Source organism: Epithele typhae (genome assembly GCF_022376455.1).
Source record: "Epithele typhae strain CBS 203.58 chromosome Unknown BXZ73scaffold_56, whole genome shotgun sequence".
NCBI classification, from domain to species: Eukaryota; Fungi; Basidiomycota; class Agaricomycetes; order Polyporales; family Epitheliaceae; genus Epithele; species Epithele typhae.
The window spans coordinates 1-24,549 of NW_025954247.1; the positions used below are offsets into that span (position 1 = coordinate 1).

The window sequence follows — 24,549 nt, forward strand, 5'->3', positions numbered from 1 at the left end:
GAGGCGGGCGGCTGACGCGGCGGTGGTGAGGGTGCCGTCATTTTGGGTGAGGAAGAGGGGACAGGTGAGTTCGAGGGTGGCGCATCGCATTCTGGAAGCCGCGGATGGTGCGTTGAGCGAATGTGAGGATGGAGGCATTGAGGATGGATGCGTTCTCGCGCTCGAGCAGACCGACCTGTCCCACTGGAAGCAAATAAGACGCCTGTTGAGGTGCACGATGTATGCACTCACCTTCTCGTGAGGCGACCACATTGACCGAAGGTCCGAGTTCGCGCTCGATAATAGCCTTGGCGGCGATTTCTTGCTTTCCGTCGTTGTCGAGCGAGGAGAATATGCCCGTCAAGACCACCTAACGAATATTCACATGCGTCAAAAACAAGTATACTTAATGTGCCGGCAAACGGCCCGGAGCGCCGACCCGCCCTGCCAAAGACAACGTTGGAGGTACTCACGTTCTTGAGTCCTTTTTCCTTGACAATGGCGCATTGCTCCAGAATCTGGGCCTCATTGATGGGTCTGATCTCTCTACCGTCGACTGCGAAGGCGTCGGGCTTTGCGAAGGGAGGAGAAACGACTAGCACTCACTCTCGAAACCTCCATCGACGTAACCCACATGACCCTCGGTGAGAATGCGCAGCGGCTTGGGGAAGTCGATGAAAGGCGGGCACTGTTTGGTGAAGACGCTGCTGAGACGGATGACGGCGACCTTGGCCAGCCTGCGCGCGTCCGCCTCGAGCACGGCGTTGATGAACGCGGTCGTCCCAATGCTGACTGACGCGACTTCGGTAGGCGACACAGACGCGAGCCTCAGGACTTCGCGGACGGCCTCCTCGATTCCCTTGGAGACGTCGGTCGTAGTGGGGGCCTTGTAGTGCGCGAGCACACCGCGGCTCGGCTCGTGAAGACGAGTCACATCGATCAGCACACCGTCTGTGTTCGTCCCTGCGAGCGAGGGTCAGCTGATGTTTGCGCTCGTGCTTCTCGCGGTGGGACGCACCTCCGACGTCGACACCGATGCGAAGCATTTCAAGAACAGTGAGGAGGGGATGAGCGGAGATAGTCAGGCCTGGTCTGTCGATCGCGTCTTCCTTTGCTCGAGTCTGCGGCCACCACAAGTCTATCGGTGCTGATAAGATGAAGGCTAAAGCAACGTCGGCGGCCCTTATCTCTTGGGGAGAACTAGGGAGAACTGTCTCGCGTGCTCTTCGGACCGTCGGGTGCCCGTTGCGATGATCTCCGAAGAGGATGAACTGAAGAGCAATGCCGAGGATCAATTCGATCGCCGGTGGGCCAGGGGGGAAACGCTAAACGTGTCGGAGGTCAAGCAAGACACCGGCTGTGATGGAGATTTGCACGGGCGTCTCCATGTGTGCTGGCTGCGCACACTTACCATATCCTAAAGTTCGCAAGACACGAAATATGCAGGCCGTATGAAGCTCATTGCGTTGATTTGGATAGGCGGAAAGCAAATTGCCGTTGCCGCTGTCGTCTTTGAGAGCTGACCCCGGTCCGTCTGGCCTGGGGGTATAATGTTGGTATGATGCATATGATGGGGAGAAAGAGGACATTAGAGATGTCTCTGGGAACCCGCATAGGCGGAACCGTAACCGTAGTACTTCGACACTGCGTATTTTATCACTCCAGAGCCCTTGAAGAAGTCTAACGATTGGAACATACATGTGACACACTGGTAGCCAATGGCTCATCTTCAAGGATCAAACCGTCAAGTTTGGAAATAGTGCCGAGTACTAGCGCCGCTGGCAGATCCAACGTTTGAAAATTTGAGTCTTGAGCCCGCATATGGTTCCATAAATCGGATCCAGGAGATTGAGTGCCAAGTGATGAAAGGAGGGGTTTGGAAATTGGCCAAGTTGCGGTGGAACCTTGGCTAACCTTGGGCGACACGGGCTTCGGGCCGACATCGTCCCGCGGGATCGCTGCAACGCGATGGCCCCCCAGATGTCGACGGCCGGTTCTTGGCCAGATATCTCTTCGCCACTTTCTCTTGCTCCTAGCACGTCTCGACCCACAAGATGGCCGATGCGACACCCGCTCTCCCGCTCTGCGAGTTGTCCCTATATCCTGCGACGAGGCAGCAAACCCTGGACTCTCGCAGAAGACACTTCGAGCAGTGGGGCCGCGGTATGCCCTTGGAAGAGTACCTTCGCCGTGACGATGTTCTGGATAGCGACCCACACGCAGCGAACGGAAACATGATCACCTGGTAATCGATCCGATATATCTTTGCGACACACTAACACCAACACTCACTGCCCAGGGTACTCGTGCGGCGTACCGACCCCACGAGCCTCACCTTCCTCTCCTCCTGCGAGACGTGAGTACTTGAGTACCCAGCGCTCCACCCGCACTCGCTCCACATTGACCTCTCCGCAGGTACCGCCGCACCGCGACCGCCTCGCGCCGCAGCTCCTCAACAGCAGAGGACGTGACCGCGTACGGCGTCGCGTCCGTCTTCACGGCCCCCGCGAACCGCCGCAAAGGCTACGCGCGCCACATGATGCGCCTCCTCCACTGGGTCCTCGCCGCGCCCGACGCGCTCGACCGCGCGAGCTTCCCCGCCGCGTGGGGCGCGCCCCCGGACCCCGAGGTGCTCCGCGCCGCGGGCGTCGCCAACGGCCGCTTCTCCGTCCTCTACAGCGACCTCGGCCGCGACTTCTACCACGCCTGCGGGCCGCGCCCCGACCCCCCGCGCGCGGGCTGGGCGACGCTCGGCGCGCGCGAGACCTTCTTCGTCCTCTCGGCCGAGAGCACGCCTCGCTTGGAGGATGTGGCGGCGGCGGAGGAGGTCGAGCTCGCGCGGCTGGGCAAGGCGGACGTCGAGGCGCTGTACGCGCACGACGCGCGCTGGCTGCGCGCAGACGTCGCGCGCGCGGCCGCGGCCGCGCCGCAGCGCGTGCGGCTCGCGTTCCTGCCCGACGCGGGCGTGGGCGCGTTCGTGATGTCGCGCCTCATGGACTTCGACATGCGCCTGCGGCCGACGATGAACCTGCGGCTGTGGGGCGCGGCGGTCGTGCCCGCGGGGCAGGCGTTCGCGGACGTGCTGGCGGCGGCGGGCGAGGGGCGGGAGGAGGAGGTGCGGTTCGTGTCGTGGACGTACGAGCTCCGGACGGAGCCGAAGACGGTCGTCGTCGCGCGGCTGCGGGCGGACGAGCGGACGTTCCCGAAGATGGTGGGGGAGCTTGTGCGGGCGGCGGAGGAGCACGGGTGCACGAAGATCGAGTTCTGGTCCATGCCGGACAACCTCCGCGGGCTCGCGGAGAAGATGGGGTTCGCGACGAAGGAGCGGACGGATCACCTGTCCGCGATCAAGTGGTACGGAGATGAAGGCGAGGAAGAGCTGGACTGGCTCTACAACGAGAAGTACGTGCTTCTACTGTTGGTGCCCGTGCGAGAGGAGGATGCTGAAGCGCTGATGCTCTGTCCAGATACTGTTGGTGCTGAACGTGTGTGAAGAACGCCACCGAATTACATACAGAACGGTCCTCATGTAGAAGTACAAGGCGATTACACGACGGGTATCGATAAGTAGACACTAGCGTACGATAAGACGTGAATCAAGAGCGACTCTGGACCCAAGAAATGTGTACACGGTCGGGGTATTTCGGTATGGAAATGAGGAGATATCGTACGAGGTATTTACAGAACCTGCGGAACGAAGGGTTTACCAGACTCCCGGAGCGCGGCCTCGACGACCTCCATGCCCGCCAGAGCCTTCTCCTCCTCGAAGCGTCCGGCGACGACTTGTACTGACAGCGGCAGACCGTCCATGGCCTCGGCGTCATAGATCTCGTGCACCTGGCGGGCGACATCGCTCAGCCGCGATACTTGTCGCTCTTCTTGAAGTCTGCAGTATAACTATCCCGGGCCTTGTCGACCCGGCCACTGGTAGTACACCCGCAGCGTAGTCGAGCTACATAGCGGGATGCGAACATCAGCCAGGAGTCGCGCCGGCGCCCACATACCGCGAACTCGTGACACGCACCACGTTGTACAGGAAGGAGTAGTTCGCCGACACTAGCGTGGCCTTGTCGCTCACCTCCGGCTCGATCGGCATGGCGGGGAGCGCGTGCACCGGGGTGAGCACGAAGTCGAGCCCCTCGCGCCGCCACGCGTCGTGCCACCGCGCACGATACGCGTCGCGCTGCAAGACGAGCCCGTGCTCCTCCAGCGCCGAGCGGGGGTGAAAGCACGCGAGCAGGTCCGCCACGCGTCGTTGCGCCCTTTCGGGGTCGACCACCAGCGCAGGAAGGAGGCTTGCAGACGCTTGAGCCACAGAGGCAAGCGGAGGATCGTCCGGACCGTGCGTAAGGCTGGTGAGATGGACTCCCCAGTTCGCAAGGGTATGAACGCGGAGGCGCCTGTGGCGTCGTGAGTGCGCGTGAGAAGGGAGCGGGCTCGGGCGGGGGCACGGACCTCCATCAGCGAACATGAGCTGGTAACCGATCTTGAGCCCTTCAAGCGGACTAGGGGGATGGCTGCCGAGTGAATGCAGTGGCACGGTGAGCGGCGAGATGCGGCGGCGGCGGAGGAAGAAGCGTACAATGACACGACCTCGTGACCCTGCTTCCTGAGCGCGTCGGCGACCTCAGCGAGTGCACGCGCATTCGCCGGTGTGGGTGGAATGACACCTGGGGAGGTGATCAGTCCTTGAAGCGTGCTAAATGTTTGGAAAACCTTACCATCGTCCATAATCAGCCCGAACTTCAATTTCTGGCCCGAGGTCACGTAATCAGAAGGCCGCCATGTCAGAGGCACGCACTAGTGGAGAAGGGCTAGAAGCGTGAGCGGCGCAGACACAATGAACGCCACTAATTCGACGCACGGTATGGTCATACTCCCACGGACGCATGCGAACTATGCGTTCCCAGAAGTCACGCAGGTCCGAGAGTGAACGGGCGAGCGGAGCAGTGATCGTTGGGACGGCGTCCAGTCCTGGAAGGCATCCGAGGGAACCATCGTTTGGGAAACGACCTGCGGAGCCCTTGACAGCGTAAAGGCCGCAAAATGCGGCAGGGTAGCGTGAACTGCCGCCAAGGTCGGTGCCGACTTCGATGAGACTGCCCTGCCAGGCTAACAGAGCGGCGCCCCCGCCCGTGGACGCGCCGGGGGAGAATGCGGGGTTGAAGGGATTGGTAGTGCGTCCGAAGAGGTCGGAGCTTGTCTCGAATGAGAGACAGGCAGTGGGGAGGGTGGTCTTCACATAAACGAGTGCGCCGGCATCGCGGAGAAGGCGGAGGAGAGGGGCGGATTGGAGGGCAGGGTGACCGACACGAGATGAGAAACCCACGGTGGTGTCGTGTCCAGCAACGTCAAAACACTCCTTGATACTGACGGGGACACCGAGAAGAGGTAGTTCTGAAGTGGCCGGTGGTATGGACGCGTTCTCTGCCGCTTCGTCAAGAAAGATGTCGGCAAGACAGTTGGTAGCATTGTGAGCTCCGAGAGCCCGCTTGCCGTATGCTTCAAGGACATCCAAAGGAGTGAATCCGTCCGCGCTCCCGCAGGTGGAAACAAGCTCGGCAAGTGAGAGGTCGAGGATGGAGGAGTCGGCGGCGGAGAGGGCAGTCCGATAGATCGCAGGAGTAGAGTCAAACTTCTGGCGCAACTCCTCTTGCTTCCGTGCACTGGATAGAATGATTGAGTAAGTAGGTTTAAGGTGAATGACGACCATGCATGGGACCTGTTTCACGCCCCGCCCTTGGTACGGCGGCGTATATGCGCGGACCCTGCCTCTCCTCGGACCGCCCACGGTGAGCCGCGGCTTGCGCATCTCGGGAATGGAGGAGGATAGAGGGTGCGACGCGCAAGACTGCATGTGGCAGACATACCGCTTGGCGCAGTGTACGCCTTGAATCAACACCCTCTAGTACCCTCCACGTACGTGTCCCCTCACATGGCCCCCTAGTGCACTGCGGGGGGACAAAGGTGTATGGGCAAGTCTGTGATGATGCAGAACGGAAGTAGGGCAGCGAGCTTGGCGTCGAGGAATTCCACGTGCGCACATGGAGTTGCGCCGTGGGAGGGCGCGCAGCGCAAATGGCGTGGAAGAAGCGAGGGCAGGAGAGGACTGACCAGTCTGCACGGTGCGTGAAATAGGAAGACATGAGCGCGCTGCGCGCGGTCGAATGCGGTGGTGTAGGGAGAAGCGAGCAGAAGGGAGGGCGGGGAGAGAGGCAGACTTCATGAGGGGGGCAGCGCGGGGGGAATAAGTGCGCGGGGCATTAGCGCCAGTCTAAGGACGACGTCCTGGGCGCTGGCGCGGGGCCCAGAAGTCTTGCTGTCGTTCCCATCTTGGGCGCGGTGCCCATGCGCTGTCGGGCAGGCGGTCGACGCTGTTCCCCGCCCTCCGTGTTCGCCACCGCGAGAGCCGCGTTTGTCTGCTGTGCGCCGTGTCTGCCATGCACCGTTTGCTATTTCTGCCCGCGGAGAATGCGGCCCGTTGGACATCGTCATAAGTATCAATCGACACGGTGATCTCCGCGCCAGTCGGGTTCGCCACCGTTTCTTTTCTTTTTTGGTGGAATGTCTTGCTTCTTCAGCGCCTGTGATGGGTACGCTGGTCGCCGCCTCGAGGGGATCTCAACGTTCAACCCCGGATGGAATGCGTTACGCACTCAGTGTGGGACACTCGGAGGGCATTATCCGAGTCCAATATTGTCAGTGGGATCCTCAGCACACCCAGTCTTCCAAGTGCCAGGCCACACATCACGAAACTTGCGGTCGGACGATCCCGCACGGTCACGGGGACGGACGCAGATCAGAGTGTGACCTAACGGCACCAGGCGTGATCATGCAGACTGCCTTAGAGCGACAAATGATCATACATTCGACGGAGAGACGCGTTGAGGTCTAATGCCGTCGAGAGGACAGACAATGATCGCGCAGACAGGCTTATGGTCGACCATGGTCTGACGGCAGGGGTGTAATTGTCACCATGGTCTGATGACACGTCCGGCCCGGCAGCAGTCGTCCGACCGAGCAAGACCTGACACAGACTGAAAGATGACGATGCGCGACCTTTTGGAGATCTGCAGTTGACCGTGCACCGACCGCGGAAGCAAAGCAAACACCTGCAGGGAAAAAGGCAGGCGATGAGCTCGTCCGCTTCATTGTATGAGACAACTTGTGTCTCGTCGCTTTGTATTAAGTAGTTCGGAGTTGTGCACTTGATGTGCGCGGCCATGCGGGCCTCATATGCAAACTTCCCCCATACACTCTTCCTGTTCCACTGTCTGTGTCCCTGTCACTGGATAAACACTCTAGATGTTCATAGATAGCACTAGAACTATTAAGAACATGCTGGATGAGGTCATATGGCTTTTATTATTATTATTATTCTCAACCTATCCCCGTGTGACACAAAGGGTGCACATGTAACTACACGGCTAAGGTAGTATCCCGCGTTCGTTTGACGCCCGCGTGGGCACGGGACCACGCCCGAAGGCAGCTGCGGAACTACGACGTCATCAGGCCGAGGGCGCCTGGCACCCCCTGAGTGTAGCGCGCGTTTGCCCGAAACTAAAGTCCACCGAGAAAAAGTCCGTGCGCTTCTTGGCCGCCACACTCACCCCGCTCGGGCTACTCATACTAGAACCGGCCTCATCAGGCGCCGGAGGCTGCATCTCGCGTTCCGGGGGGGCTCGCGCTTGGGACCAGGTCACGCGCCCGTTGGGGCGCGCTCCTTGGGCGAGCGAGGTTTGGGTGCCCGCGCGTCGTTCTTCGGCCGACGGCGGGGGCAGGTGGGGGAGTAGGCGGGATGCGCGCCTGCGCAAACCACGCACTTCGCCACGTGGACGGTGGGACCCGGGCGCTTTGCGAGCGCCTCGTGGTGGTGGGTGTGGTGCGACCCGGCGCAGAAGCCGCACGCGGGGGCCGCGCGGCACCGGACGGCCGCGTGCCCGAACTGCTGGCAGTTCGAGCACTGGAGGGGGCGGTCGGGCACACGCGCGAGGATGCACGCGCGCGGGCCGATGTCGAAGAGAAGCCGCGACCCGTTGAGGGCGCGCAGCGTCTTGAAGTCCTCGTCGTCGACGACGTCGACGAAGAGGGTAGCGGTGGTGGCGTCCATGGCGTGGGGGCCCCAGCGGACGGAGGTGATGGTGTCGGGGAGAGTCGCGCGGCCGTCGGACCACGCGGTGTCGCCGGAGCGATGGACTGCGTCCCGGAGGACGTCGAAGGGCAAGAGGGCGACGGGAGCGCCGGCGTCGTCGAGTGCGGAGCACTCGACGTGGTGGTAGAGGACCGAGGCCCGGTTGACGTACCTTGACGCGCGCAAGGGTGTTGGCGCGCTGAGGAGACGACCGAGCTGGTCGGCGAGGGCGGTGGCCTGGGCCTCCCAGGACACGGGGGCGTCACGGGGGCGGCCGCGGGTACGATCGTCCACCGCGTGCGCGCGGGGTTGGAGGAGAGTCGGTCGATCTTGAAATCGACCATCCGGCGGAGTACGTCGAGGCACTTGGCGTCGCTCGACGACACGGGGGCATGGGTGAGGTCGTGGGCGGCGTGGAGGTAGACCAGCCGGGCGGACCCGGCCGGGCGGCGGCGGCGAAGCGCGGCCAGCGTGTTTTGAAGTGCCGTCGGCGCGGCCTTAGCCGGGGCGACGGGAGCAGTGGCGGGGGGCGGGACAGGAGCCGTGGGAGCGGCGGCTGCCACGGGGCACGCGACGAAACCCTTGCGGGCCGTGCCGGTTACCCCCTTCCCCTTCCTCTTGGCGCCGGCGCGTGCAACCGTCGCCCATGTGGGCTCAGGGACGCTGGCCGTGGCCGCGGGGCCGGGGGCAGGCTGGGTCGGGGCCCCAAAGGGCCTGGCTGGGAGGGCCGCGACGCCGGTGGGCGCAGCAGGCGTGGGAGCGGGGGGCACGGGGGCGACCACGGGGGCAGCCTCGAGGACGGGGGCAGGCGGGGGGAGGCCGGAGGCGCCGCCTGGAGGAGGGGGGCGGGGAGGGGTGTGGGGGAGGGTGCGTCGGCCGGGGTGGTGTCCATGGCGTCAGCCACGTTGGCAGTAGGTGTGGGGGTGGGGGCGGTCGCCGCAGGGGTGAGCTCGCGGTGGTGGACGTTGGCCTCGCGGATGGCCTCACCGACCACTTCGCACAGCGTGCCGTACGTCGTGGTGATGGCGTTGAAGGCCCCGTTCGAGTACTTGGACCCGAATGAGGCGAGGCGGGAGTCGTAGTCGGCCGCGGCCGCGTCGACGTAGGGCCCTGTGAACCCACCAACCCGGAGGATGGTGCGAGCCAGGTAGCGGAGGAGGTTGGGGAGCTGCCGCTCTTCGACGAGCGCGGCAGCGATGTCGGTGGAGGTGGCGCCACAGAGCTCACCGTCTTCGTCCTCCCAGGTCGTGTATTCGTCGACCGGGGTGGTGGCTTTCTTTTTGCCCTTACCTTTCTTGGGGTAGGGCGACATCGTACGGGGGTAGGGTAGGGTGGGGATTGGTGGTAGACGCTGGAGGAGATGGTGGTGGTACGAGGTCAAGGTGGATTTTGGATGAGGTCATATGGCTGCGTGGGTCTTTGGCACAACGCACGTCTAACCCACGTGACCGTGGCCCTGGGCGTTTCAAAAACACCAAAGCGCAAACTTCCTCATGCACATGTCTTCCTCTCCCTTCCACCAGTACCACCATCTCCCACACTCGCGTGATCAGCTCCAACACAGCTCGCTGTATAGCCCAGCCCGTATCGTCGTGACTTGCCCTGCCGAGTCTACTCGCTCACTATGATCAGGCTCCCCGTTGGATGCTTCCAGGGACCCGACACCCCGCCAATGCTAAACAGAGCACTTCTGAAGCCTTGGTACGTGATAATGCATCATTTTATGCGCATATATCCACTCCCTCGACCGCAGGTCACGCGGTCTAAGCCCAAAATCAAGCAGGAGTCGCCCGTTATCGTCATATTGACTCCGACCTGTTGCTGCTGATGCTCTGTAAGTATCTGCCTGCTATATGCGCACTCAATTTACACCCGCATGTATGCATTTCCTTCTAGCACAAAATTTCCGACACTCACAGATTCTCCAGAAGCCCCTGTCGGGTAACAGTGGGTGTGTACGAATTCCTTCTGTATTTGACCCGAGGCGAATTACGACAGGACCCCGCAAGCTCACGGTATGTACAGCACTTTATTGCCCCTTTCCTCGTCTAACGTCCATGCAACAATGTGCAGGCCCACGGGGGACGCGGCGTGTGAACGGCGCAACGAACCCGATCTTGCGCGTGAAGGGCCTGGTCGACTCCGTCCTGACGTTCGAAATCGAGATGTCCTGGATGAGCGAAGACGGGTGCGTCCATCTCTCTCTTCCGTCTCATGCGATATGTGCCGACCACTTTCCCCCACCCCCATTGCTGTCGATGCGGCGGACTACTCGCTCTCCAAGGGCAACCTCAACGTCGCGCTGCAGGCGACGACTATTAGCTGCTCTTCATCGACTCCGCGCACGGCATCCTGTACAGCACGTCCTCCACTCCCATCTCATTGCATATCTCCGGTAGCTGGTCGTCATGGTGGATCTTATCATATGCCGCAGGTATTCGTGCGTCTCTGTTCAGTGTTGTCGTTGTGATGTATGTTGTGTCGTCAGACGTCATTGTAATATACACTCTAGTTAATGGTACAATAATAATTCTGTCTCTCCGATTTATGTCGTTTGAATGGCTCCATATGTATGCTCAAGCTGTCCATACCGTGTGCTCGGTCCGATCAGTGTCGACCAAATGGCTGTGGCCGTTCGACCGAGCATGACCAGAAGCTCCGCGAAGTCTGACCATGCTCGACCATACTGCCCTGCCTGTCAGCTCATAGACGGCCCGGGACCCCCGTGAAGTAGACCTGGCGGGATCAAACCAGCCTTGCAATAAGACCATCCGAGATCCCTCTCCCACTGACCACTGATCATACTTGCTCATGCTCGATGATATTTGGTCGTTATTCGTCACAAGAAGGCCGGGCAGACAACTGATGATCTCGCAGACTTATTTCGATCTCGCATGCTCCGCTTATGATCCTCTCACCGCCATTTTCGTGATGCATTGCGCGCTTGCACTGGCGCGTACCTGCATTCGGTCGAGGCCGAGCCTCCTCTCGCGTAGTACATACCATCTGTACCTCAAGTTTTCCTTTGCGATTGCCCGCTCGGTCTCCATATGAGGTTATCGCCCGTCTTTAGTGTTGTTCTCCTTGGCCCTTCGCCACCCCTGGCCGCCCGCCGACGTCGGTATCAGTCAACAGGGCAATATCTTTCTTCCACCGATGACGATAAGCCTCCACCTCTGCCTCAACCATTCTCTCTCAGTTTAAGTGTTCGTGGAAATGCCACGCTCCGGATCGAGTCCTCCTCACCCCCCTCTCACGCGCCGTTCCCATTCGAATCATGCTCCGCATTGGCGTAGATGTCGGGGGTACGCAACCTTTCCTATCCCCGATACCGGAGCACTCACCCGAGCATGAACTGCAGGAACCAACACGGACGGCGTCCTTATCGATGTCACCCGGCTCCATGAACCAGGCCGAGGCGTTCTCTCGCATTACAAGGCTCCCACCACCTCCGACGTCTCCAAGGGCATCGAAAACGCCGTCCGCGAGGTTCTCAAGCTAGCCTCCGTCTCTCCCTCGGAGGTCGCCTCCGTCAGCATCGGCACAACTGCATTCATCAACGCCGTTCTTGAGGCCGATGCTCGCCGGCTCTCCAAGGTCGCCGTCATCCGTCTCTGCGGTCCCTACACGCGTCAATGCCCTCCATTCATCGACTTCCCGAAGCCTCTGCGGGTTCTCACAGAAGGGCACGTTGGATATATTGATGGTGGCTTCGAAAGTGCGCATATAACCTGTTCCTGTCATCTGTTATGCGTTGACAGGGTTTACAGTTGACGGCAAGGAGATCCGCGCTCCCCAAGAAGCACAGGTGGTTGAGCAATGCGCTATCATCAAGCAAAAAGGTCTCAAGAATGTGAGTTGAGATGCATTCTATCTCTTTTCCGTGACACCCATGTCCTGGTGCCCAGGTCGTTTTGACCGGCATATACTCTACCCTCGACAACGAAGACAAACACGAAGGGCGCGTGCGCGACATCATTGTCCGCGAACTCGGTCCCTCGGTGAACGTTGTCTGCTCCAAAGAAGTCGGCCAAGTCGGCCTGCTCGAGCGCGAGAACGCTTCCATCCTCAACGCCTCCATCCTCACATTCGCTCAACGCACCATCCGCGGCTTCCAGAATGCGATGCGCACCCTCGAACTCACTTGTCCCCTCTTCCTCACACAAAACGACGGCACCCTCACCACCGCCGCTTCCGCCGCCCGCCTCCCCATCCGCACATTCGCATCGGGGCCCACTAACTCCATGCGCGGCGCTGCCTTTCTTGCCGGCCTCGACGACCGCACACGCGGCTCATCGGAAGTCGAGAAGGGCAAGTCGACCATCGTCGTTGACGTCGGTGGGACGACCTCCGACGTCGGCGTGTTGCTCCCTTCCGGGTTCCCGCGCCAAGCAGCCTCTTACATCGAGGTGGGCGGGGTGCGGACGAACTTCGCGATGGCGGACGTGCAGTCGATAGCACTGGGCGGCGGCTCGGTCGTTCACGCCGCGGAGGACGGGAAGGTCTCTGTAGGCCCCGAGTCGGTCGGATATAACCTCACCCGCGACGCTCGGGTGTTTGGAGGCAAGGTGCTCACCACTACCGATCTCATCGTGGCTAGCGGACGCGCGGAACTGGGGGACAAGTCTCTCGTAGGCGATGTCGGCGCGGACACCATCGAGCGGGGTATGCAGCGTATCAAGAAGCTCCTTGAGGGTATTATTGACAAGTGCGTCTATTTTCGGTTCGGACGAGTACATGCGCTGAATTGGTACCGCAGGATGAAGACCTCTCCCGAAGACATCACGGTCCTCCTCGTCGGAGGTGGCAGTATCATCTCCCCTGACGAACTCGCTGGCGTCAGCCAGATCATCCGACCTCCCTTCTTCGGCGTCGCTAACGCCGTCGGTGCCGCTATGGCGAAAGGTGCGTGAGCTCGTTGCCCAGAAAGAATCCAACAGCCCCTGATCACCGTCGCAGTTGCTGGCGAGGTTGACACCATTGAGATTCTCGCCGGTCGTGACATCCACACTGTGATCGAGGGGATCAAAGCTCGGGCCATCCAGAAGGCCGTTGCAGCGGGCGCGGACCCCGCCTCGACGCGCATCGTGGAGCTTGCGAACATCCCGGTCCAGTACGTTGTCAACCAAGCGACGCGAATCATGGTCAAGGCCGCCGGCGATCTCGCCCCTCAAGCGGTTGCCTCTGTCGACGCCGAGAATGAAGCACTGGTCGATGAGCCAGAAGTCGTCGAAGCCGAGAAGGCATTGACCAACGAAGCGGAAGCGGCGGAAGGGAGTGGGTTGGGAGCTGAGGTTGTCGATATCGACAACTACAAGCCTGTCATCTTGCCGAACAGGCAGTGGGCTCTCTCGGAGATCGATTTGGGTCAGTCCCATTCTTGAATGTTGAGAGCCGGTATGCTGACTGCTGGAGTAGAGTGGATCGCGGAGGGTTGTGCCATCCTTGGAACGGGTGGAGGGGGCTCGTCTTACCCACCTTTTTTGATGGCCAGACAGGCCCTTCGCGACGGCAAGCAGCTCATCGTCGTCGACCCTGAGGATGTTCAGGAAGACGAGCTGTTTATTCGCTGCGGCTTTATGGTCAGCAGTTTCCTTCAAGTTTGCTTGGATTTTTACTCAGGGGTTTTCACAGGGGTCCCCTTCCGTTTCTGTAAGCATCTTCAAGGGGCTTTCACCTCACGAGCTCACGTCTATTCTAGCTGGAGCGGATCCAGGGAGGCGACGAGATTCCCGGCGCCGCTCGCGCGCTCGTGAAGTTCATGGGAGTGCCAGATTACATGGGCTTCATCTCCAATGAGATCGGGGGTGGGAACGGCGTTCAGCCCTTCCTCGTTGCCGCCGAGACGGGCAAGTTTGTTCTTGACTGTGATCTTATGGGTCGCGCGTATCCCAGGGTATGTGTCGTCAATCACCTTTTCGGTGCTTCTCAGTCTGACTGTATATGTTTCTCCGGTGCAGATGTACCAGAAGTGAGTGTCATATGCTCTGCGCGGCTGGAACATGTGGGGTCTTACTTGCCGTCATCGAATCCAGGTTGCCGGGTGTCTACGGGCTTCCCAACAGCCTTTGGCCGTGTGCTATATCTGACGGCATCGGAAGCACCATTGCAAGTGTCTCCTTGCTCGACACAGGCGATAAGCTTGCTCACATCTGCTCGCAACTAGGTCTTGCCATCGGCCCGGAACATGTTTGAGGTCGAGACCATACTGCGCGCAGCGACGACGGAGATGGGCTCGAAGTCGGGTGTTGCCGGCGCGCCTCTCCCCCGCAAGACTCTCCATGCGTACGGCGTCCCACACAGCGTCTCTCAGGCGTGGCGCATCGGTCGCGCGGTCGCACGCTGCCGGCGCAACAACGACCTCCAAGGCATCCCCCGCGCCATCCTCGAGCTCCAGAACGGCGCGTGCTTGTTCATAGGAAAGGTCGTCGACGTGCAGCGCGAGGTTCGCAAGGGTTTCACGTGGGGAGAGGTGACCATCGCGCCCCTTCTGGAGGACGAGGAAGAGGAGGGGAATGCGCCGAAAGCGAGCATCCCCGCGGGCCCTGAGGATAGGCTTGTCATCCCCTTCCAGAACGAGAACATCTACGCTTATATCAAGTCGCCGTCGGGGGAGAAGAAGGTACGTCCACCACGTGTTCCTCTTGGTGGGGAAGCGTACTTACCGGGTGTGCGGTGCAGATCTACACGACCGTGCCGGATCTCATCACCGTGCTCGATTCGCAGAACGGCGCGGCGCTGGGTACTCCCGAGTACCGGTACGGTTTGCGCGTCACCGTCATGGCACTTGCAGGCCACCCGCTCTGGACCACGAAGGAGGGTCTCTTCGCGGGCGGACCCGAGGCGTTTGGGTCAGCCTCATATTCGTTCTCTCCTGCAACGTGGTCCTAACGTCGTGCTCTAGTCTTGGTGATATGCCCTTCACAGCGATCGCGTCTTACAAGGACCCCGTCAGCGTGATCAAGGAGTACGGTCCCGTATGAGGCCGAGATGAGGAACGTTGTCGGAAGAAGTGGTAATCTAGACCAGATTGTCTTTTGTACTGTTAATGGAAGTCAGAGGTGTATGCTGCAGCTCTGTACACATGCGTCAACGTCAGCGGACGAGACTGGCGTTCAAACGTTCATGAACGTTCGTCCCATCTGGGCGCTGGCGATGACACCCGACCCGGCCGAGACCACCTGTACCTCACAAGATCAGAGTCAATTGATCTGTGATCACCCCCCCGGGGTGATTCCACTTTCGGTAACTGCAAACGTCTCTAAGCCTGCGAACTGTAGTGCTAGGCTCGATCATCCAGCCGTCATCGTCGTAACCTCCTCTAACGGCTGGTCAAACTCGTAGGGGAGCCTCGCAGGAGACCCATAAAAGGCAATCACGTGATGGGGATGCCCTCCCTTCGCTCCACTCCCCCGCCCAAACGGGCTTGTTGGGGTACGCCGCCCTCCTGTGCGCGAGCTCGCGCGCGAGCCCCCGCGGTGCGCGCGCGCGGCCGGTCGCGCATAGGCGTCTCGGGTCTGTCGCCCGCGATGCTCGACTCTCTCTCCTGTGTCGCGTTTACAATACCCCACTCTCCAGCCAGGTCTGGAAGCTCTCTGCTCTCTGAAATCTCGGGAGCTGCCAGGGAACACTGCTCCTCACCCATGAGTCTGCCCAACGTTTCTGGTTTACAAGGGTCGACCTCGCACACCCACTTCGGATGCCCGTGCCGCTGTCGGCGCATTCCACGGCTGTCCGCACAGTACCTAGATCATTGTACATTGAATTTTAACAGAGAAGCTACTGTACTTTAAGCTGTTTCATTATTTGATTGCCACATCTCCTGGACCCGTCACCCGGAGAGCAAGTTGAGCATCGCAGATTCGCATGTGCAGGAGCGGCAGATACAAGTTCACAACGGGCCCGCGAGACGCCTATGCGCGACCGGCCGCGCGCGCGCACCGCGGGGGCTCGCGCGCGAGCTCGCGCACAGGGCTTGGGGAGGGCGGCGTACCCCAACAAGCCCGTTTGGGCGGGGGAGTGGAGCGAAGGGAGGGCATCCCCATCACGTGATTGCCTTTTATGGGTCTCCTGCGAGGCTCCCCTACGAGTTTGACCAGCCGTTAGAGGAGGTCACGACGAGAACGGCTGGATGATCGAGCCTACTGTAGTGCCTCTACGGATATCGACGAAGATACCTTGTAGGGAAACGTTAGAACGCAGGCACATGCCCAAGTCCCCGCCCCCTTCCCCGACGTCCCCGAGGGCTCGGCCCAGCCGTCCTCCGCGCTTCCCCGGCACGCGTGAGCAGATTCCCGCGCCGCGCCGCCGCCCGCCCTTGATGGCCCCGGTATATCCGGACGCTGCGCGCCACCGGGTCTCCGCCGGCGCCTCGCCCCTCCGCCACCCGTGCTCGCCGCCCCCAACAGCGAGCTCGCTGTTCCTGCACCCTGCCTGCCTCTCCCCTCCGTTTCCCTCCGTTTTTTTTGGTACCTGCTTGTATTTTAAATGCGCACCTAATGATACACAATGCAATAGCTACAGTTGGCTGGGTGTGCCTGCACTGAGCCCTTAAATCCCCCAAAATGCGTGCAACATAGGAACATATAGAAGCAGTCAATCGATGGGATAAGTTCTGCATAAGTTAGCTGTATATGAGAGCCTCTGTAATCTGCACTTGCAGGTGAATAGCTGAAGGGGTGAAGGCATGATGTCATATGTTATTTCAGAATGACATACTCCACAGTGATATGGCATACACATTTATCGTCTTATGTACACCTAGAATAGTTCCTAGAGGACATTCAGAGTGTATTGCAAAAGACAGCAAGTCAAAGTACGATGTTCTAATGAAGATATGACATATACTCAAAAGGGGGAGTTGGCTTGAAAATGCGGTCTTCATATGTTTTTGTGCAGACCTCCGATCACTGTACATCTTGTTGCATCATGTTTACATGTATGTGCAGAGCTCAGATCGTTGTTTTGGTGCTTATCGGTGAAGGACTGAATACAGGCCATGGTATGTCATTTTTCTATGACATAACGTATAGTGAGATAGCATGTGCTCCGATTGTTATTCTGAAAAGCGGAATAGAACAGGGTACTCTGCTGCTCAACGATGCAGAAGAAATCTCGAGAAAAGGTTCAGGAGTGGCTGAGATATGGCAGATGAGCTTGAAGGGTGCACAGTGTTGAAGGTGGTTCAAGGGCGTCCTCTGGACAACTTGCCCTTCTAGACCCATATGCCATATCTCAGCCACTCCTGAACCTTTTCTCGAGATTTCTTCTGCATCGTTGAGCAGCAGAGTACCCTGTTCTATTCCGCTTTTCAGAATAACAATCGGAGCACATGCTATCTCACTATACGTTATGTCATAGAAAAATGACATACCATGGCCTGTATTCAGTCCTTCACCGATAAGCACCAAAACAACGATCTGAGCTCTGCACATACATGTAAACATGATGCAACAAGATGTACAGTGATCGGAGGTCTGCACAAAAACATATGAAGACCGCATTTTCAAGCCAACTCCCCCTTTTGAGTATATGTCATATCTTCATTAGAACATCGTACTTTGACTTGCTGTCTTTTGCAATACACTCTGAATGTCCTCTAGGAACTATTCTAGGTGTACATAAGACGATAAATGTGTATGCCATATCACTGTGGAGTATGTCATTCTGAAATAACATATGACATCATGCCTTCACCCCTTCAGCTATTCACCTGCAAGTGCAGATTACAGAGGCTCTCATATACAGCTAACTTATGCAGAACTTATCCCATCGATTGACTGCTTCTATATGTTCCTATGTTGCACGCATTTTGGGGGATTTAAGGGCTCAGTGCAGGCACACCCAGCCAACTGTAGCTATTGCATTGTGTATCATTAGGTGCGCATTTAAAATACAAGCAGGTACCAAAAAAAACGGAGGGAAACGGAGGGGAGAGGCAGGCAGGGTGCAGGAACAGCGAGCTCGCTGTTGGGGGCGGCGAGCACGGGTGGCGGAGGGGCGAGGCGCCGGCGGAGACCCGGTGGCGCGCAGCGTCCGGATATACCGGGGCCATCAAGGGCGGGCGGCGGCGCGGCGCGGGAATCTGCTCACGCGTGCCGGGGAAGCGCGGAGGACGGCTGGGCCGAGCCCTCGGGGACGTCGGGGAAGGGGGCGGGGACTTGGGCATGTGCCTGCGTTCTAACGTTTCCCTACAAGGTATCTTCGTCGATATCCGTAGAGGCACTACAGTTCGCAGGCTTAGAGACGTTTGCAGTTACCGAAAGTGGAATCACCCCGGGGGGGTGATCACAGATCAATTGACTCTGATCTTGTGAGGTACAGGTGGCCGAGACAAGCAGCCTGACCTCGCTTAAACCGCGCCCGAAGTGTTGATTCAGCGCCTGCTGGCTCGCCATCATAAGTAGTTTATCTGCGCAGATGGGTTGCTTTGTGACCGTCATGGTAGGCCTCCGCGGTGTCGTCGCCGCATCCCTCGTTGGCCTCCTGCTCTCGGCCGTCGGTGCAAGCGCGGAACCTAGCGTGGACGGCCTCTATGCACTGGCCAAGAGGCGCCTGCCGCTTCACGCTCACGCGTTCACCTTCCACCTCACCGACGGCGAGGGCGACACGTTCGTCGTGTCCGACGCGTCCCATGGCGGCGTCAAAGTAGAATGCACGTCTGTGTCTGGCTGCGCGCGCGGCCTCTACACGTATGTCGCGCTTCAATCTCACGAAACGTGCCGTACTCACCCCTTCTCAGCTACCTCACCCAGGTTGGAGGCACAGATATCTGGTGGACGGGCTCACGTCTCGACAACCTCCCGCTCGTGCTGCCGAAGGTCGGAAAGCCTATCAAGGGACAGTCTATCGTGCCCTATCGGTCGGTCTGCTCGGCTGCGTGATACTGTCGGGGCACTGACTTTCTCCCAGGTACCACTTCAACACAGTCACGTTCAGCTACACGACGGCGTTCTGGGACTTCGAACAATGGGAGCTCGAGCTGGACTGGCTCGCTCTCCGTGGCGTGAACATCCCGCTCGCCTGGGTCGGCTACGAGTACATCCTCGCAGAAACCTTCCGCGACGTTGGACTCACTGACGCGAACATTGCGACGTTCCTCTCCGGGCCCGCCTTCCAGGCGTGGAACAGGTTCGGCAACCTCCAGGGCAGCTGGGGTGGGGACCTCCCCACCCAGTGGATCGAGGATCAGTTCGCTCTCCAGAAGAAGCTTGTCGCGCGCATGGTCGAGCTCGGCATGACGCCTGTCCTGCCGTCGTTCACCGGGTTCGTGCCCCGCGCGCTCGCAGACCTCTACCCGAACGCATCCATTATCATCGGCGACCAGTGGTCCGGCTTCCCGTCATCCCTCACGAACGACTCGTTCCTCGAGCCCTTCGACGACCTCTTCGCGAGCATGCAGAAAACCTTCATTTCCAAGCAACGCGACGCGTACGGCGACATCTCGCACATCTACACCCTGGACCAGTACAACGAGATCAACCCCTTCAGCGGCGATCTGGAGTACCTCCGGAACGTGACTGCAAACACGTTCGCCTCCCTTCAGGCCGCGGATCCCGAGGCGGTGTGGCTCATGCAAGGGTGGCTCTTCTTTTCCTCCTCTTCGTTCTGGACCACGGACCGCATCGAAGCCTACCTCTCCGGCGTCCCCGGAAAGGAGAGCATGATCATCCTCGACCTCTACTCCGAAGCGCAGCCGCAGTGGGAACGTACGTCGTCCTACTTCGGCAAGCAGTGGGTCTGGTGCGAGCTCCACGACTACGGCGGCAACATGGGCCTCGAGGGAAACCTCTCCGCGCTCACCACGGGCCCGATCGCAGCTCTGGCCTCCAACGGCAGCAGCATGGCCGGCATCGGGCTCACGATGGAGGGCCAGGAGGGCAACGAGCTCGTGTACGACATCCTCCTCGACCAGGCGTGGTCCGCGGCCCCGCTCGACCCCGCGGCGTACGTCGACGCGTGGGTCGCGCGCCGCTACGGCCCCGGCGCGGTCCCCGCCGCCGCGCGCGACGCGTGGCGCACGCTCGCCGCGACGGTGTACAACAACGCGGACCCGAGCTCGCAGGCGACGGTCAAGAGCATCTTCGAGCTCGCGCCCGCGCTCACCGGCCTGACCGGCCGCGGCGGGCACCACCCGACCGCGATCCCGTACGACACGAACGCGACGATCGTGCCCGCGCTGGCGGGCCTCCTCGCCGCCCGTGCCGCGCACCCGCGCCTCGCGGCGGTCCCGGAGTTCCAGCGGGACGTCGTCGACGTCGCGCGCCAGCTGCTCGCGAACCGGTTCGTGGACCACTACAACGTGCTGGTCGGCGCGTTCGGCTCGAGCGGCGCGGACGCGGGCGCGGTGCGCGCGGCGGGCGCGACGCTGCTCGACCTCCTCGCGGACCTCGACGCGCTGCTGTACACGGACGAGAACTTCCTGCTGAGCACGTGGATCGCGGACGCGCGCGCGTGGGCGGGGCGGGACGCGGCGTACGCGGCGTACCTCGAGTACAACGCGCGGAACCAGATCACGCTGTGGGGCCCGGACGGGGAGATCGACGACTACGCGTCGAAGGCGTGGGCGGGACTCGTGGGCACGTACTACGCTGTGCGCTGGGAGGCGTTCGTCGGGTACCTGGCGGAGGTGAAGGAGGCGGGCGCGGCGTACGACGCGGCGGCGGTGCTCGCGAAGAACATCGAGCTCGGGCGGGCGTGGAGCGAGGGACGTGGGGGACGGGCGAGGGGGAGAGCTGGGGCGTGAGGGGGAGCTCGTGGGCGATGGCGGAGAAGGTGATGCGGAAGTGGGCGTAGAGATGGGTTGCGCAGGATGCACGGGAGGTGGATGTAGACGTAGACACGGTGGTGAAGCGATTGGACGATCACGTGGTGAGCACACATTGTCAATGTCTTTGGAGTACTCTGTATTGATATATGGGTGAGTATTGGTAGTTCGATGACGTCTGCTCTGAGACCTGCCCTTATGTTCCATTACAGCAGATTGCATCCATCAATGCGGGCATCTTCGCACGATTGCATGGGCATTGGTGCACCCTGAAGTGCTAGAGGTGTGTCTTTTCCATGTTTTCTTCTGAGATCCAATTCCCGCAGCCGACGCCCGGCGGATCCGAGCAAATTCGCGCCCGAAGGCGAACTCGGAGGCCGCGGGCGAAGAGGGAACGCAAATCGCGTCGGTGCGTCGACTGTCATCGCGACCGCCTCCCCCTGCTCGGGTGCAATCTCTCCTTCTTCGTTTCGGACCTGCTCCCTCCTTCGTCCTCCATCGCCCTCGTTCAGCTACCAGGTTAGTGGTGACTAGCGACGGTGCTCCTGTCTCCTCTCGGTTTCTCAGTCGACCGTCACGGTGCACGCATCCACAGACCGCGTTATCGAACGCAAGCGCCGAAAGATAGCATTCGCCCTTTGCAACTTGCAATCCAACATATGGCGGCGGCGCGGAAACAATTCTCGCTGCGGCAACAAACCGTAGCTCCACTCGGATCATCAAGTTCTGGCCGTACTATGAGCGCGGACCCTGTCCACCCCAGCAGGCTTACGGACATGCGCTGTCTGCTCTCTTGAGCCGGCACTCAGCATGTTTTCATTCAACGCCAGGGATTGGCACTATCAGACAGCCGTCCTCCTATTGCGCGCTCGTACAGCGTTGTTTCCGACGTCCCATCATACTCCAAGCGAGCACATGGTCACTGTCCTCACTACCCGCTTCTGTGCACGATGCGAGCGTCTTGCCGCTGCTCGCTGCCAAGTGGAACGTAGGTGACCGAATTTAGACATTTACGACTCCGCACGATATACGCAAGACGCGCGGCTTCACGATATGTGACATCTAGTCATGAGAACGCTCCGTTCAGCCATTGAAAACTGTCCTCGGAACCGCGGTACGTCTCTATCCTTGCCACAGTGGTTCCGACTTACCCCGTATGTCCAACAGGTCACCTTCCACTTGTCATATGTTGGGGCATTCCATACGCTCGGCAGGATAACGTGCAAGTATAAGTGGACGGGACGCACAGCCCGAACACCTATCCCCCATTCCCTCTTGTTCCTCCAGTCGGTCGTTCTGGAAGATGTCGCCCGCCTTCCACAACCACCCTGCTCATACACCGCCTACGCCGTCCTCGAACCCGGCGGACAGTTGCAGAGGATCACCATCCCGTGGAAGTGGCCCCGCGCCGGCGAGTCGTCGTCAAGTGCTCGCGTGCGGCGTCTGTGCGACGTGAGTGCGCTCGCCTGCGGTCCAATTTGCCTGACTTCTCACTCGCCTCCGCCGCTGCCGCTGCCAGAGACGAGATCTGCGCGAAGCAATCATGCCGACCACGTTCCCGCGCATCCCCGGGCACGAGATGTCGGGGACGTCGTCGCGATCTCGTGCCAGGAGCGCCTCTGGCGCGTCGGCCAGCGCGTCGGTGCGGGCTGGCACGGGGGGCATTGCGGCGTGTGCGCGCGGTGCCGCGCGGGCGACTTCGTCACCTGCGAGCACCAGCTGTGTACTGGGATGACGCGGGACGGGGGTACGCCGAGTACGTGACCCTGCGGTCCGAGGCGGTCGTCGCGGTCCCGGAGGACATGGACCCGGCTGAGGCGGCGCCGATGTTGTGCGCTGGCGTGACGGCGTTCAGTGCGTTTGTGTTCGATGTTCGCTGGGGGATGCCGAGCTCACACGCCGCTGATAGACTCACTGCGCCATATGAACGTTATCTCGCCAGACATTGTTGCTGTGCAGGGGATCGGGTGAGTCTCTCTCGTCCACTAACTACAGGAGGGTTCCCTACTTTGGCACAGAGGCATCGGCCACCTCGCCATCCAGATTCGGCCGCGCTCGGCTTCCGCACGGTGGCTCTCTCGACCGATGGCGTCAAGGAACATGCCGCCCGCACACTCGGAGCGGACGACTTCATCCGCACGCGCACCGACGGCGATCTCGCCGACCAGGTCCTCCCGGAAGCGCACGCAGGACACGACCCGGTGGCGTCCCTCGTCGAGCGTGGCGGCGCCAAGTGATCATGGTCACCTCCCCCGACGTCGTCGCCACCGCGTCGCTCGTAGGCGCTCTGCCGTAGACGGCACTTTGCTCGTCCTCGCTGCCGAGACCGCCCCGATGCCCATTCCTCCCCGTGAGCCAGCGTCCCTTTGCTCCTCGCGGCACGCACGTACTCACCTCTGCTCACGTACAGTGGCCCTTCTCGTCAAGCGTCTCAGTGTGCGTGGCTGGGCGGTGGGCTCGCCCAAGGACACGGAGGATTGCTTCGCGCTCGCTCGCGCCAAGGGAATCAAGTGTTTTGTGGAGCGTTTCCCGCTGCACAAGGCTCCGGAGGCGTTCGAACGCTGCAAGACCGCACGCTTCCGGGCGGTTATAGTCCCTGGGAGTTCCCGGACAGGGCCAGACCATCGGCGATTGGTCCCAAGATGTCGCTCTGAGTTCATATACAGTTACGCACGAAGGTTTTGCCTTGAGAGAAGTTCGTTCTAGCCCGCGGCCTCTCGTTTCCCTTCTGTCCAAGCGGCTCGTAGGGTGTGACGTCATTGCAAGAGCTGCGTCTGGGGCCTCTGAGGCTGAAATCAATGCTATGATCTACAGCTTCTTCTCACGACGGCATTTTGTCCTTTGAAAACAAGCCTGTGCACGTCGCGTCTTTTGTCTGTCTGATGATGCCGTTATGCGCGTGTCCGACTGACTTTGGCTATTCAAATTTGATGCTTAGTCAGCAGCGCCGTGTAGATCGGAACGCTCCGCCTCCTTGAAACGATCCCGGAGGTGGACTGCCTCCCCGGGCTATCCCCGCAAATCCTTCCGTGCGCGATCCTGGAGAGTAGTGTTGCGATGGCTCGGCTTGGCTCGGCTTGGCTCGGCTCAGGACGGCTCCGAGAAAGCCAAAACTCGAGCCACGGCTGCGATTTCGGCTGTTATTACAAAGCCGAGGCCAAGCCGCCCAAGCCATCCATGAGCCGCCTTTTTCAATTGGCGCTGGCCGCACAACAAATATTCATGCTTTGTAGTGGAACAGAGCAACAGGAGGATGATAGGACTGCATTTTATATGTGCCGCGATGCACAGAATGTTTTAAGATTGTCAGGAGGACGATTGGACAAAGTCGACCAAACACCCATATTGCAGGCAAAACTCGAGTCGAGTCTCAGATCTCAGATCTGACGTCGAGTCCGATCAAGCGGGGTGCTTGATAACTACAAGTTACTTACACAAGCTACGACTTATAACACCACAACTATTAACAATTTAATGGTTAGCTCAATGTCACCTGACTGTTCAACTCCCCTCCGCCTCCGACCTCGACCTCGACCTTGATGCCGTCCTTCACGGTTCACCGGCCGCATCCACATTGTACGAGGACTTCCATCCGGAAGTCCTCAGTATGGAAATTCGGGTATGGAGGCCGCGGCGATGTACCGCGGCCCTTGTTATGGTGAGTCCCTCCTGC

The 24,549-nt window shown here is 60.1% G+C and overlaps 6 protein-coding genes across 6 annotated transcripts; 4 read left to right on the forward strand and 2 right to left on the reverse strand.

Annotated features, from left to right (window-relative positions):
- Positions 1-37: 37 nt before the first annotated feature.
- On the reverse strand, positions 38-1,025 carry BXZ73DRAFT_80203 (Hydantoinase/oxoprolinase N-terminal region-domain-containing protein; the record flags this gene model as incomplete). Its single annotated transcript, XM_048023235.1, has 5 exons — positions 38-183; positions 232-349; positions 453-535; positions 586-942; positions 998-1,025. The coding sequence occupies 5 exons, from the start codon at positions 1,023-1,025 to the stop codon at positions 38-40; spliced, it is 732 nt and encodes a 243-aa protein (XP_047874311.1).
- Positions 1,026-2,033: 1,008 nt separating this feature from the next.
- Positions 2,034-3,462, forward strand: BXZ73DRAFT_104779 (uncharacterized protein; the record flags this gene model as incomplete). Its single annotated transcript, XM_048016016.1, has 4 exons — positions 2,034-2,224; positions 2,279-2,335; positions 2,395-3,381; positions 3,447-3,462. The coding sequence occupies 4 exons, from the start codon at positions 2,034-2,036 to the stop codon at positions 3,460-3,462; spliced, it is 1,251 nt and encodes a 416-aa protein (XP_047874312.1).
- A 4,372-nt stretch (positions 3,463-7,834) lies between these two features.
- Positions 7,835-8,221, reverse strand: BXZ73DRAFT_12095 (uncharacterized protein; the record flags this gene model as incomplete). The annotated part of the gene is made up of 1 exon (XM_048017458.1): positions 7,835-8,221. A coding segment is annotated over one exon (387 nt), but the record flags the coding sequence as incomplete, so codon positions are not given.
- Positions 8,222-11,387: 3,166 nt separating this feature from the next.
- On the forward strand, positions 11,388-15,093 carry BXZ73DRAFT_104781 (hydantoinase/oxoprolinase; the record flags this gene model as incomplete). The annotated part of the gene is made up of 14 exons (XM_048016017.1): positions 11,388-11,415; positions 11,472-11,828; positions 11,881-11,963; positions 12,019-12,818; positions 12,870-13,015; positions 13,070-13,477; positions 13,529-13,692; positions 13,745-13,762; positions 13,812-14,006; positions 14,071-14,081; positions 14,146-14,224; positions 14,277-14,732; positions 14,792-14,961; positions 15,015-15,093. 14 exons carry the CDS (start codon positions 11,388-11,390, stop codon positions 15,091-15,093), a joined length of 2,994 nt encoding a protein of 997 aa, XP_047874314.1.
- A 3,457-nt stretch (positions 15,094-18,550) lies between these two features.
- On the forward strand, positions 18,551-20,905 carry BXZ73DRAFT_91990 (alpha-N-acetylglucosaminidase; the record flags this gene model as incomplete). The annotated part of the gene is made up of 4 exons (XM_048026200.1): positions 18,551-18,801; positions 18,852-18,971; positions 19,022-20,806; positions 20,845-20,905. 4 exons carry the CDS (start codon positions 18,551-18,553, stop codon positions 20,903-20,905), a joined length of 2,217 nt encoding a protein of 738 aa, XP_047874315.1.
- A 1,039-nt stretch (positions 20,906-21,944) lies between these two features.
- Positions 21,945-23,831, forward strand: BXZ73DRAFT_91991 (GroES-like protein; the record flags this gene model as incomplete). Its single annotated transcript, XM_048026201.1, has 9 exons — positions 21,945-21,990; positions 22,180-22,347; positions 22,396-22,577; positions 22,634-22,730; positions 22,786-22,843; positions 22,897-23,109; positions 23,159-23,226; positions 23,287-23,478; positions 23,815-23,831. 9 exons carry the CDS (start codon positions 21,945-21,947, stop codon positions 23,829-23,831), a joined length of 1,041 nt encoding a protein of 346 aa, XP_047874316.1.
- Between the last annotated feature and the right edge of the window lie 718 nt (positions 23,832-24,549).